A 12,386-nucleotide genomic window follows, 5' to 3' on the forward strand; every position below is an offset into this window, starting at 1 on the left:
GAAGTGCTTTAAAATAAAGCCAAACGCGTCCGGTGTAAATAAAACTTTTATTACAGTCACGAAAGACGGAATATTTCTCAATATTACATACGACACCTATGTGGTACTTAAATTAAATGAGATACTGTTACACAGTAAATTTTATATGAAATTTAGGTATCTTGTCCACATTTCATTCTCAACATTGTGGCAACTAAAATCGACCATACAGAAAGTATACGCTATGGACTTCTACCTCTGCAAGCTCTTCAAAATTTCGTGCAATGGTTTACTATATTTAATGCTGCATAGTAACTGCATTGAACATCAAAACAAAATTAAGTCATTTATGGGGGGAAGGTATCAGTCAAGAAGACGTGTAAAAATCAAATTTTTGGGCCAAATAGTTTTTGTGAAATCGAATGATAAGTGTGTCAAACCAGTGGGAACACCATGTGTCTGCACAGGCGAGCAGTGCAGTGATGACAAAATCGCGCACAGCGCGGAATGTGGGGAGCACGTGTCTGCAGCAGCAAAAGGGTTAATGAAGAGACAAAGCACTAGAAATTTCAAAAAATTGCATTCAAACGAATATAATTCGCGAAGTAAGGCACTTCAATATTGTTTTTAAATAATGAAAATACTAAGCATCGCACAAGGTTTGAACTCAAACCTTTCGCGTAGAAGTCCAACACCTTAACCGTTATGCTAATGCAGCTCTCGTCCGACTACAGTACGTCTTAATGACTCTAACGCGTCACGCAAAATACTGACAAACACTGTTGGTATGACTATGAATTACTCACACTTCGTCGAAGTACAATAGGAAATAAACAATTACTGCTGTTCTTTATTGCGAAAAAGCGGTTCGTGAGATTGATACAAACACCTTTCCTTGCTATCGCCTGAATTAGGAGGCTTATTGCTTGTTTGGATTAATTAATTAATAGAATATGAAGCAATTGGTATAAAGAATGCTTTTTCCAAACTTTCTATAAAAGAATGTCTGCTATCAAGACATTGCTCTTGTTCTATTACTTTATTTATGACTGAACGTTTCTAAAACTGAAGACACTCGTCCATGCACTGCACTGCAGTGGAGATCTGGCAACGTAGTTCTCTGTTCATTGGCTGACTGTGTTTTGTGACGTCAGATGCGCAGAACGAACCTAAACTCGGCCGCCAACATAAATGACGCGCACTTTAGAGGCACTGCTGCAACTTGGCTAGTGGGCTAACCCACGTTCCTTGTGTACATCCATATATGTGTTTAACTTCACTGGACAGCATGGCATCCTTTCTGTTCTCACACTAACCCATAGTTCTAGTTTCCTCCAAAATTATATCCTAATTTACCCAAAAGGGATTGCAGTATTCCAAAAGGAAAAATTATTCAAAGAGTGAGATTGTAAATACTACATCACAAGTGGACCCATATCTTTGGTTCCTCCATCTACAATTGCATGATAAGACAATCTTGATTCCTTAGGGTATCAGTATTATTCTGACAGACCATTATCAATATGTGGACAATTTAGATTTGAAAGACTTGCTGCAGTAAAGTACATTTTGAGGCTTATTCCTACAATCTGTGAAAAAATCACAGTGTAAACTGTGAGGTTGATTTGTGAGTCATGCTTGGGTAGCTCAGTCGATAGAGCAATTTCCCCTGAAAGGCAAACAACCTGAGTTTTTGTATTCGTTTGGCACATAGTTTCATTCTGCCAGGAAGTTTCATATCAGTAGATACCCCAATACAGAGTGAAAATTTTATTCTGAAAATGATAGCACAGATTGCAGTATGTGGATGCAGGTAGATAATCATAACCTGACTGCCTTAACACTTCCTGTCATTCCCTGAAAGCAAGTCTACAATCATGAAATTACACTTTTCCACATGGCAGTTCTGAACTCACATATTGACTGACCTGCTTCCATCCTACTTCTAATTCATTATGGCAAAGATTACAATAAGCCACATCACTGACAAACTACATCATCTTTCATTGCCTGAAGTGAACACTAACATTTAATGCTAATAACTTCTGGAGCTCCAGTACTTGAGCAAAGTTCCACTTGTAACATATCTACCTAAGACATCAAAGTAATTAAAACTGTAATAATACCGAGTAGCTCCACTCATAGCTGTCCCAATCATGAGACTTTACCCCGAAAAAATCACAATAACTTCACCAGTCCTCTACCTGTTTGGCCAGTGTAGTTTCTTCATAGCAGCTCTTGTGGTCTGTCTGGACTACAAGATATCCTTCCACCTGAAGGTCTAAAAAGATAATTCTGCAAATTTTCTCTTCTCTTCTGCTCACCATCCTTTCAATTTCCTTCATTGTCAAGCAACTCCATAAGAAATAACTTAAATCTCTCAAGTTTCATCACAGTCTTAAGAAGTGTTCATCTTTGTTTGTATAATTTTCTTCTCTTTCTTTATTCTATAATGGTTTTATATTTAGTTCACCACATCATAATTAATTGCTGATTACTGAGTTGAATTTATTACGTGCAGGAAAATATTTGAAGGTGATGTGTATGAGGATTATCCAAAAGCGGCATGGTGTAAGTTTCTGAAACTACAACCAAGTAAAATCCTAATCACCTGGCTTTCATTCAAATTAATTTTTCCTTCTTATTGTATTTCAAAATTGTGCTTGTCTCTGGAAATCTGGAGTAAAAAGACACTCAATGGCTGCTTACATTCTATAACATGTCAAGTACAGCAACTGTAAGTCTTTTAGTTTTTCATTAATGGTGTGCTACTTTACTAATAGTTGCATTACCATATTTGACCCAAGCATGTTCATCACAATACCTGCAATGCGACAACAAGTCTTGGCCTCTGGATAGCATTTGTTGTACCATCACCCAGCTGTCCCTCGTCATTATCTCCCCAGGTGTAGACTTCACCTTGGTCACTACATGCAACACAGTGTAATGAACCTGGAAACAAATATTTTTGATCCACAATGGGTTGAGTAATTGCAATCCATTTAAAATGTGACACTGCACATTTATTTAGAAAACATGTGTGTACATATGTCTGTAGAACATTTATTAAGGAAACATAGCTGAATGTTGGTCTATTGCAGAGAGCTTGTAACTATTAACTGATGTTATGTTTCTAATTACCTTCATTATTTGTTGGAAATTCACTTTGTTAAGAGGATATTTATGTGCTCTTTATACATGGGTTCTGAAACCAGCTTTCTCACGGCAAATGGGATGTGTGGAACTATTTGATATCGTTGTGTCAGTGGCAGTGGGTTTCCCATTAATTTTGATAGGCAACTTTTGACTGATGTTGGTTTGGCAATATCCAGGAAGTTTAATGTATTATTTTGTTTGTGTCCTATGACTAATATTTTCATGTGTGTTACTGAAGGTGCGAACAATGGGTTGTTTTCTTCAGCAGTTCCATTAAATATTAAAACTGTGTCATCTACATAACTCCAGTAGTAATGTATTCTCTGTGTTTTATTGTTATTACCATTTTCCATGTGGTTTTATAGGCAGTTAATAAATATATACTTTTGTTCATGTTGCAATGATATGTGCAAATATAACACACTAATCTTTCATCAGGAGCACATATATTTAATTGTTATGTATTAATACACTGTGCTGCATTAGCACCTCTTTAAAGTAATTGTGCAAAGTGAAGTATGACCCAAAACAGAGCTGAAACAGCCAGTGGACATACATGCAGTCATGCAGTAAGTCATCTGCATAGTATCATCAAAAACATTTACATGATAGCACATCTTTAGGCAATAAATACATCATACATGTTTTGTCATTTCTATATATGAAAGTATATGCTCTGAACCTGATTTAGTCCATAGCAATATAACAAATAAGTGATAATCTACCTAATAATATAAGTACCACAAATAATATTTGAATAATTTGGATGCCTCTATGCCTGATGACGACCATTAGTAGCTCAAAACATAGTGATAATAAATTAGTGTGATAAGATTAACAATTTTTAAATATTGTGACTTATTGTGGTGTATACATTTATCCTTTATTATAAGTCACAGAAAACTAATCTGTTAGTATGGCTAATGACTATGGCAACAGGGTGCTCTGCACACGAATGCATATTTTAGTATGTACAAAGTATATCCTGTGCAAGTCTGTTTTTTACTATCATAGCTATAATGACTTAATAAATCTGGAGTACTTGTCAAGCTACAAAGTAACTGAATAATTTCAGACTATCAAAGTATTTGACTTATAATCTCATTATTCTCCTTACAGACAGTGTTAGATATTTATATATTTCAAAACTCACTAGTTGATAAGGCCTCAAAGTTTTATTACCTGTTGCAATACAAATTATCTTCTTGCCCTGTAGTGATGCAACCTTTCGAGGTCTTCTTACATGGTCATCAGTCCCATGACCTAAACGGTGGTAATCTCCCTTCCCCCTAGGGACAAAAATGTATTGAATATTGGTTTATGACATAAAAATAAATACAAAGAAATTTGAATGTCACATTATAGTATTTTACAGTCCTCCATATTTTACACTTTGAAGGACTGCAACACTACTAAGAGCTGGAGGAGGGGAGGGGGGGCAATGGGAGAGAGGGCTCTTAAATTACATTTTACTGAGGCGTTTACATTTGAGGAATCCACTGAATGTTGTTAGGACTTCACTGAATTCTTAATTGCTTCTGTATTTCTAGGTTTGTAAAATGTCTATTCTGAAGTCTTTGATTGCTTCTCAACACATAAACAACAAAGATAACAAATGAAAAATCAAATGAAGAATGCATGAAATATTTGTGAAATACAGATTGTATCTGTTAATGAGAAGTACAATGTGTTCTGCTACATAATCATAAGCCACTCTGAAAAACCATTGTCCTAAAATATTAAGCAATGTGAATAACTTAAATGTTCTTAAATTCCTGGTTATGAAACACATTAGCATATACAAGGGGTGGACAAAAATATGGAAACACCAAAAACACAACACATTACCATGTCTAACACAATCTCAGAAACCTGCTGGCATTCAAAACAGCTCATAGTCATCTCATAATCGATAAACATAGGTCCTGTATGATTTTTAAGGGAATCTTGTACCACTATTCCCGTGAAATAGTGGCACGTTCAGGTAACGATGATGGAAGTGGATAGCGATTACACACCTTTCTTTCCAAAGTAGACCACAAAGGCTCAATAATATTGAGATCTGGTGACTGTGGTGGCCAGGGGAGATAAGAGAATTTATCCTTGTGCTCATACAACCATTCCTGGATGATGTGAGCTGTATGAAAAGGGGTCCTTCATCTTGGAACACAGCATCACCATTGAAGAACAAACACCATATCATGGGATACACCTGATCAACCAAAATGGTCATATAATCCTTTCCAGGGATGCAGCCTTGCAAAGTAACCATGGGGCCCGTGTCATATAACAATATGGCTGCCCGTATGATCAATGAAACCTCACCATGTTTCACTCTTGGGACATAAACTCTGCCAGAAGTTGGAAAAAGTGAGATACAAGACTTGTTCAACCAAATTACTTTCTTCCACTTCACCATAGTCCAGTTTTATGGCTTCAGCACACTGTTTTACAGTTACAGGCATTTGGATCATTTGGTTTTGGAACTCCAGCTCGCCCTCCAATTCCCTACTTAGGGACCTACCTCCATGTAGATGAAATCTTCTCGGGCTTCCATCCGGGTAGCTGTGTCAAAAATCCGCGACGTTTTGATGAATGTCATTCGAAACGTCGTGGATTTTCGACGCAGCTACGTGGATGGAAGCCCGAGAAGATTTCACCAGCAGCATACACCGGGAAAGCCTGCATCCCTTCATGTTGTTTTGCTGTTGACTGGGTTCGCAAGTACAACACACAGTTTTGCTGTGACTTTTTTAGCTGTTGAACTTCCATTTTTTTGTCACGATCTTCTTGAATGACTCAACACACACTTCACCTGTGTTGTTACTTAGCAGATGATTTTTTTTTTTTTTTTTTTTTTTTTTTTTTTGCATTCCCTGTGTGCAGTACATATCTTGACATGTTGCCTCTTGAAACACCAAATATATCAGCTACCTTGGTTATGGGAGCACCCACCCACAATTTGCCCATATTCAAGTTCACATAGTTGCAACATAAAGCACTCACAACTGCACAGAACACTGTTCTGATCACAAGTGACACTTGCAGCATACTGAGGACATAGCACAGCTGCTGTTCATGGTCAAATACAACAGCACAACCTACAGATTTGGCTAACCCCTGCATTTCTCACAGAATTTCCATATTTTTGTCCAGCCCCTAAATTACATAAAACTAAGAGGTGCTTAACACCAAGGACTATAATTACTACAAGGTTTAATGATATTACAATACATATTGGAAAATCTTAAGCAAAATCTTCACAACACTGAACAAGTGATACATTAGAATCTATGAAACAGAGTTATGTTCACTGGCAATTTTATTTTTGTAACTTGGTTATGGTTTTTGGTTGCCTAAAGCACAATATTTTGAAGCAAAAGTTGAAATAGTATGAAACGGTCAACACCACAAATTCATGTATTTCATCTTAACTATGTGATAAGAAGCAGTGTGTATGAGCTCATGTAAATCATGTGGCAGTTTTTTTTTTATCAGTCTACTGACTGGTTTGATGCGGCCCGCCACGAATTCCTTTCCTGTGCTAACCTCTACATCTCAGAGTAGCACTTGCAACCTACGTCCTCAATTATTTGCTTGACGTATTCCAATCTCTGTCTTCCTCTACAGTTTTTGCCCTCTACAGCTCCCTCTAGTACCATGGAAGTCATTCCCTCATGTCTTAGCAGATGTCCTATCATCCTGTCCCTTCCCCTTATCAGTGTTTTCCACATATTCCTTTCCTTTCCTCTCTGATTCTGCGTAGAACCTCCTCATTCCTTACCTTATCAGTCCACCTAATTTTCAACATTTGTCTATAGCACCACATCTCAAATGCTTCGATTCTCTTCTGTTACGGTTTTCCCACAGTGCATGTTTCACTACCATACAATGCTGTACTCCAGACGTACATCCTCAGAAATTTCTTCCTCAAATTAAGGCTGGTATTTGATATTAGTAGACTTCTCTTGGCCAGAAATGCCTTTTTTGCCATAGCGAGTCTGCTTTTGATGTCCTCTTTGCTCCGTCCGTCATTGGTTATTTTACTGCCTAGGTAGCAGAATTCCTTAACTTCATTGACTTCGTGACCATCAATCCTGATGTTAAGTTTCTCGCTGTTCTCATTTCTACTACTTCTCATTACATTCGTCTTTCTCCGATTTACTCTCAAACCATACTGTGTACTCATTAGACTGTTCATCCCGTTCAGCAGATCATTTAATTCTTCTTCACTTTCACTCAGGATAGCAATGTCATCAGTGAATCGAATCATTGATATCCTTTCACCTTGTATTTTAATTCCACTCCTGAACCTTTCTTTTATTTCCATCATTGCTTCCTCGATGTACAGATTGAAGAGTAGGGGCGAAAGGTTACAGCCTTGTCTTACACCCTTCTTAATACGAGCACTTCGTTCTTGATCGTCCACTCTTATTACTCCCTCTTGGTTGTTGTACATATTGTATATGACCCGTCTCTCCCTATAGCTTACCCCTAATTTTTTCAGAATCTCGAACAGCTTGCACCATTTTATATTGTCGAACGCTTTTTCCAGGTCGACAAATCCTATGAAAGTGTCTTGATTTTTCTTTAGCCTTGCTTCCATTATTAGCCGTAACGTCAGAATTGCCTCTCTCGTCCCTTTACTTTTCCTAAAGCCAAACTGATCGTCACCTAGCGCATTCTCAATTTTCTTTTCCATTCTTCTGTATATTATTCTTGTAAGCAGCTTTGATGCATGAGCTGTTAAGCTGGTTGTGCGATAATTCTCGCACTTGTCAGCTCTTGCCGTCTTCAGAATTGTGTGGATGATGCTTTTCCGAAAGTCAGATGGTATATCGCCAGACTCATATATTCTACACACCAACGTGAATAGTCATTTTGTTGCCACTTCCCCCAATGATTTTAGAAATTCTGATGGAATGTTATCCATCCCTTCTTCCTTATTTAACCGTAAGTCATCCAAAGCTCTTTTAAATTCCGATTCTAATACTGGATCCCCTATCTCTTCTAAATCGACTCCTGTTCCTTCTTCTATCACATCAGACAAATCTTCACCCTCATAGAGGCTTTCAAATGTATTCTTTCCACCTATCTGCTCTCTCCTCTGCATTTAACAGTGGAATTCCTGTTGCACTCTTAATGTTACCACCGTTGCTTTTAATGTCACCAAAGGTTGTTTTGACTTTCCTGTTTGCTGAGTCTGTCCTTCCGACAATCATATCGATTTCGATGTCTTCACATTTTTCCTGCAGCCATTTCATCTTAGCTTCCCTGCACTTCCTATTTATTTCATCGCAGCTACCTTCTTTGTACCTATGTTTTCCTTCCCAACTTCTGTGATGGCCCTTTTTAGAGATGTCCATTCCTCTTCAACTGTACTGCCTACTGCGCTATTCCTTATTGCTGTATCTATAGCGTTAGAGAACTTCAAACATATCTCGTCATTCCTTAGTACGTCCGTATTCCACTTCTTTGTGTATTGATTCTTCCGGACTAATGTCTTGAACTTCAGCCTACTCTTCATCACTACTATATTGTGATCTGAGTCTATATCTGCTACTGGGTACGCCTTACAATCCAGTATCTGATTTCGGAATCTCTGTCTGACCATGATGTAATCTAATTGAAATCTTCCCGTATCTCCCAGCCTTTTCCAAGTATACCTCCTCCTCTTGTGATTCTTGAACAGGGTATTCGCTATTACTAGCTGAAACTTGTTACAGAACTCGATTAGTCTTTCTCCTGTTTCATTCCTTGTCCCAAGCCCGTATTCTCCTGTAACCTTTTCTTCTACTTCTTCCCCAACAACTGCATTCCAGTCGCCCGTGACTATTAGATTTTCGCCCCCCTTTACATACTGCATTACCCTTTCAATATCCTCATACTCTTTCTCTATCGGTTCATCTTCAGCTTGCGACGTCGGCATGTATACCCGAACTATCGTTGTCGGTGTTGGTCTGTTGTCGATTCTGATTAGAACAACCCGGTCACTGAGCTGTTCACAGTAACACACCCTCTGCCCTACCTTCCTATTCATAACGAATCCTACACCTGTTATACCATTTTCTGCTGCAGTTGATATTACCCGATACTCATCTGACCAGAAATCCTTGTCTTCCTTCCACTTCACTTCACTGACCCCTACTATATCTAGATTGAGCCTTTGCATTTCCCTTTTCAGATTTTCTAGTTTCCCTACCACGTTCAAGCTTCTGACATTCCACACCCCGACTCGTAGAACGTTGTCCTTTCGTTGATTATTCAATCTTTTTCTCATGTGGCAGTAGCATCTCTTAATTCAAAATCATATGAAATGGTGGTTCACAAGATTAAGACTTGGCTAATTTGTTGAATTTACTACACACACTAATTTCAAGTACATGTTTCGTCCTTATGTAGATGTCCATTGCCTGAACAGTTACTGAGTGTATTTCATGTGTACCTCATAAGTCACAGAGCTAAAGATAGCTACACTGAGCCAAAAACAATAATTATATGTAAGAGAGCTGCGGTTCAGATGGCCAGTAAGAGTACTGAAAAATTAAAATAATTGACCATAGACTGCCCCCAACAGATATAATGTCAATATTGGTGGATTCATAATGTATTTTTTATGTAAACTGAAGTAGTTCAGATACTTACCATGTGTAAACACTCCCTGAACGGGTTAGAGCTACAGAAAACTGTGAACCACATTCCACTTTAATAACCCCAAGACCTGCCAATGATTCAATCTTCATGGGAACCTGTAGTGTAAAAAGTAATTGACTACAAAAAAAGTAATTTTAAATATTTTAGGTGTAAGAAACAAAGATAATGCAGAAAAAATTGAATTATGTGCAATGAAACAATCTTTCATACAATCTCCACACCTTCAGTTCATTTTTGGTTAGTTAACCAAATTGCACTGACAGAAAAGAAGCAAGCACTAGTAACAAACTTGGAATTATGTCACTTCAATGAAAACTAGTAATAAAGAAAATCAACATATACGGACATTTATTAACTTATAAATTAGTTGTTATAAATTCACCTGAATTTGAGAGTAACAGAACTATTCACAAACAGAACATTAGAAAGAAAAAGGATCTGCATTACCCTTTACTGAATCTTAAATTTGGCACAGAAAGTGGTGAAATTAGCAGTTGCAAAACTCGTTTATAGTCCACCCACGGAAATAGAATACCAGAAGTGTTTCGAAATGCAGATTTAAGATTTTTTTTAACAGCTCCTTTTATACCATGAGAAAATTCTTGAATAAAAATAATAAGTCACTTCTACAGAAAAAACTGTAAATTGGCATATAAATATTTTTTGTTGTTCTGTTCATAGTTTTCACATCATAACATTTATCAACAACATGATTTAAGGAACAAGTAACTAGCCAACTAACTGATTTGACTGCTTTCGCAGGTAGCCCTCCATCTGCTAGGACAGGATATGATTGTGATGCAGACTGGTATAGGATGTGATGGGTAAGTGTATTGGATAGGTGTTGATCCCAAGACAAGGGGTTGAGAGTAGGTGTTGCATAAGGACGGACTAGGATACTGCACAGATAGTGTGGGCAGCTGAATGTGACTTTTGGAGAGTTGGGAAGAATTGTGGGTAGGATGTTCTCCATTTCTGGGCATCAGAAGTAGTTGAAGCCCTGGCAAAGGACATGAAAAAGTTGTTCCCATTTGGGATTATACTATGTGAAAAATAGTGCATGCTCTTTTGCATTTGGTTCCTGGGGGTGGTCGGAGGACCAGGTTATGTGTGGATATGATATGGGAAATTTGTTTGAGGACTACGTCAGAGGTAATCTCTGTCTGTGAAGGCCCTATTAAGACCTTCAACGCACTGGGCAAATGATTGTTCATCACTGCAGATGCACCATCCATACGTGGCCAGACTATATGGAAGAGGCTTATTAGTTTGACAGGGATGGCAGATCAATGGTAGATGGGCTTAGTATGGACAGAAGTTTCTATCAAGTCATTAGAGAGTTGGGGGTTAATACCCAGGAAAGTAGAGCACTGCACTACAGAGGACTAGGTGAAGTGGATGGGATAGAAGGTGTTGAGGCTGTGGAGGAATACGGATGGAGTGCATTGGCCTTAATTCCAGATCATGAAAATATCATCAGTGAACCTTAACCAGAAAAGCAGTTTCAGATTTTGGGTGGCTAGAAAGGTTTTCTCTAGATGAGCCAAGTAGATTGGCACAGGAAGCAGCCATATGGGTGCCCACGACATTACTGTGGATTTGTTTGTATATCTTCATCTCAAATGAGTAGTAGTTCTACATTCCCATTCCTTGTGCCCGCTGCCTCTCCCTCCCAGCCATCAGCCACCTTCCCCAGCCCTCCCTTCTGCTCCCAGTTCCTTTCTCTTTATGCCCATTGTACCCAACACAATTCAGTTCCCCATTCGAGCTGCAGTGCTAGCTCAGTGTAATTAACTAGAACAGCGTAGATGTACAGGTGTATGTGTATGCATATTAAGCTGTGTTTACACTGAGTTTAAAAATATGTTTCTATTCGCAACATTGTTTCACCAAAGTCTGCAACATGTTGGCAACAATGTTCATTGTTTGCACATCTAACTGGACTAGCAATCAACATTTATACATATGTATTCACATTGTTTGCTATGCTGAGCTGGCAGACACACTGTGTACTTGCATCAAGAGCTACACTACAACAAGTTAAGATGGTGAATTAAGGATGGCTGGTGCTGCATTGCTGCATTAATAATACTCGACAAAATAAGCAGAAAATGAGAGATAGTTGCTGTCGATGGACAAAAACATACTACAGAAGACATGGCGAAAATGACATGATGAATTTGGAAGATGGTTCTGGTTTTTGTAACTTCATTAGAATGTCACCATCCAATTTCAAAATACTAATGAAGATTACAGGGCAAGTTATTCCAAAGAGATGCAAATTTCAGAAAAGCAATTCCAGTGAAGCAAATACTAGCTGTTAACTTTCATGTTTTGGCACTGAGAGATTCCTATCAAAGGCTTGCATATTTATTCCACATTTCAAAGCCAGCCACATCTCAGATAGTTTCTGCAGTGTGTGAAGCTCTGGCTGAAGAATTTAAGGATTATGTAAAGACAATTCAGCTATGTTAATGGTGCTGAAACATAAATTTTATTGATTACAGCAGGTTAAAATTATTCCAAACCATCATAATTTTCATCAAACAGAAGTACTTATATTCCATTGACACTGGCAGTTCCAATGAATGTGACTG

General features: G+C 38.0%; 1 protein-coding gene across 1 annotated transcript in view; it reads right to left on the reverse strand.

The window, feature by feature from the left end:
* The window catches only part of LOC126469882 (E3 ubiquitin-protein ligase HERC2), an 846,528-nt gene that overhangs the window by 113,076 nt on the left and 721,066 nt on the right, over positions 1-12,386 (reverse strand). The window contains exons 73-75 of the mRNA XM_050097213.1: positions 9,781-9,884; positions 4,318-4,424; positions 2,804-2,931 (exon numbers count right to left, since the gene is read on the reverse strand). Of these exons, the coding sequence (XP_049953170.1) occupies positions 2,804-2,931; positions 4,318-4,424; positions 9,781-9,884 (339 nt within the window). The remainder of the gene's footprint in view (positions 1-2,803; positions 2,932-4,317; positions 4,425-9,780; positions 9,885-12,386) is intronic.

This window comes from Schistocerca serialis, chromosome 3, assembly GCF_023864345.2.
Source record: "Schistocerca serialis cubense isolate TAMUIC-IGC-003099 chromosome 3, iqSchSeri2.2, whole genome shotgun sequence".
In the NCBI taxonomy this organism is placed as follows: domain Eukaryota; kingdom Metazoa; phylum Arthropoda; class Insecta; order Orthoptera; family Acrididae; genus Schistocerca; species Schistocerca serialis.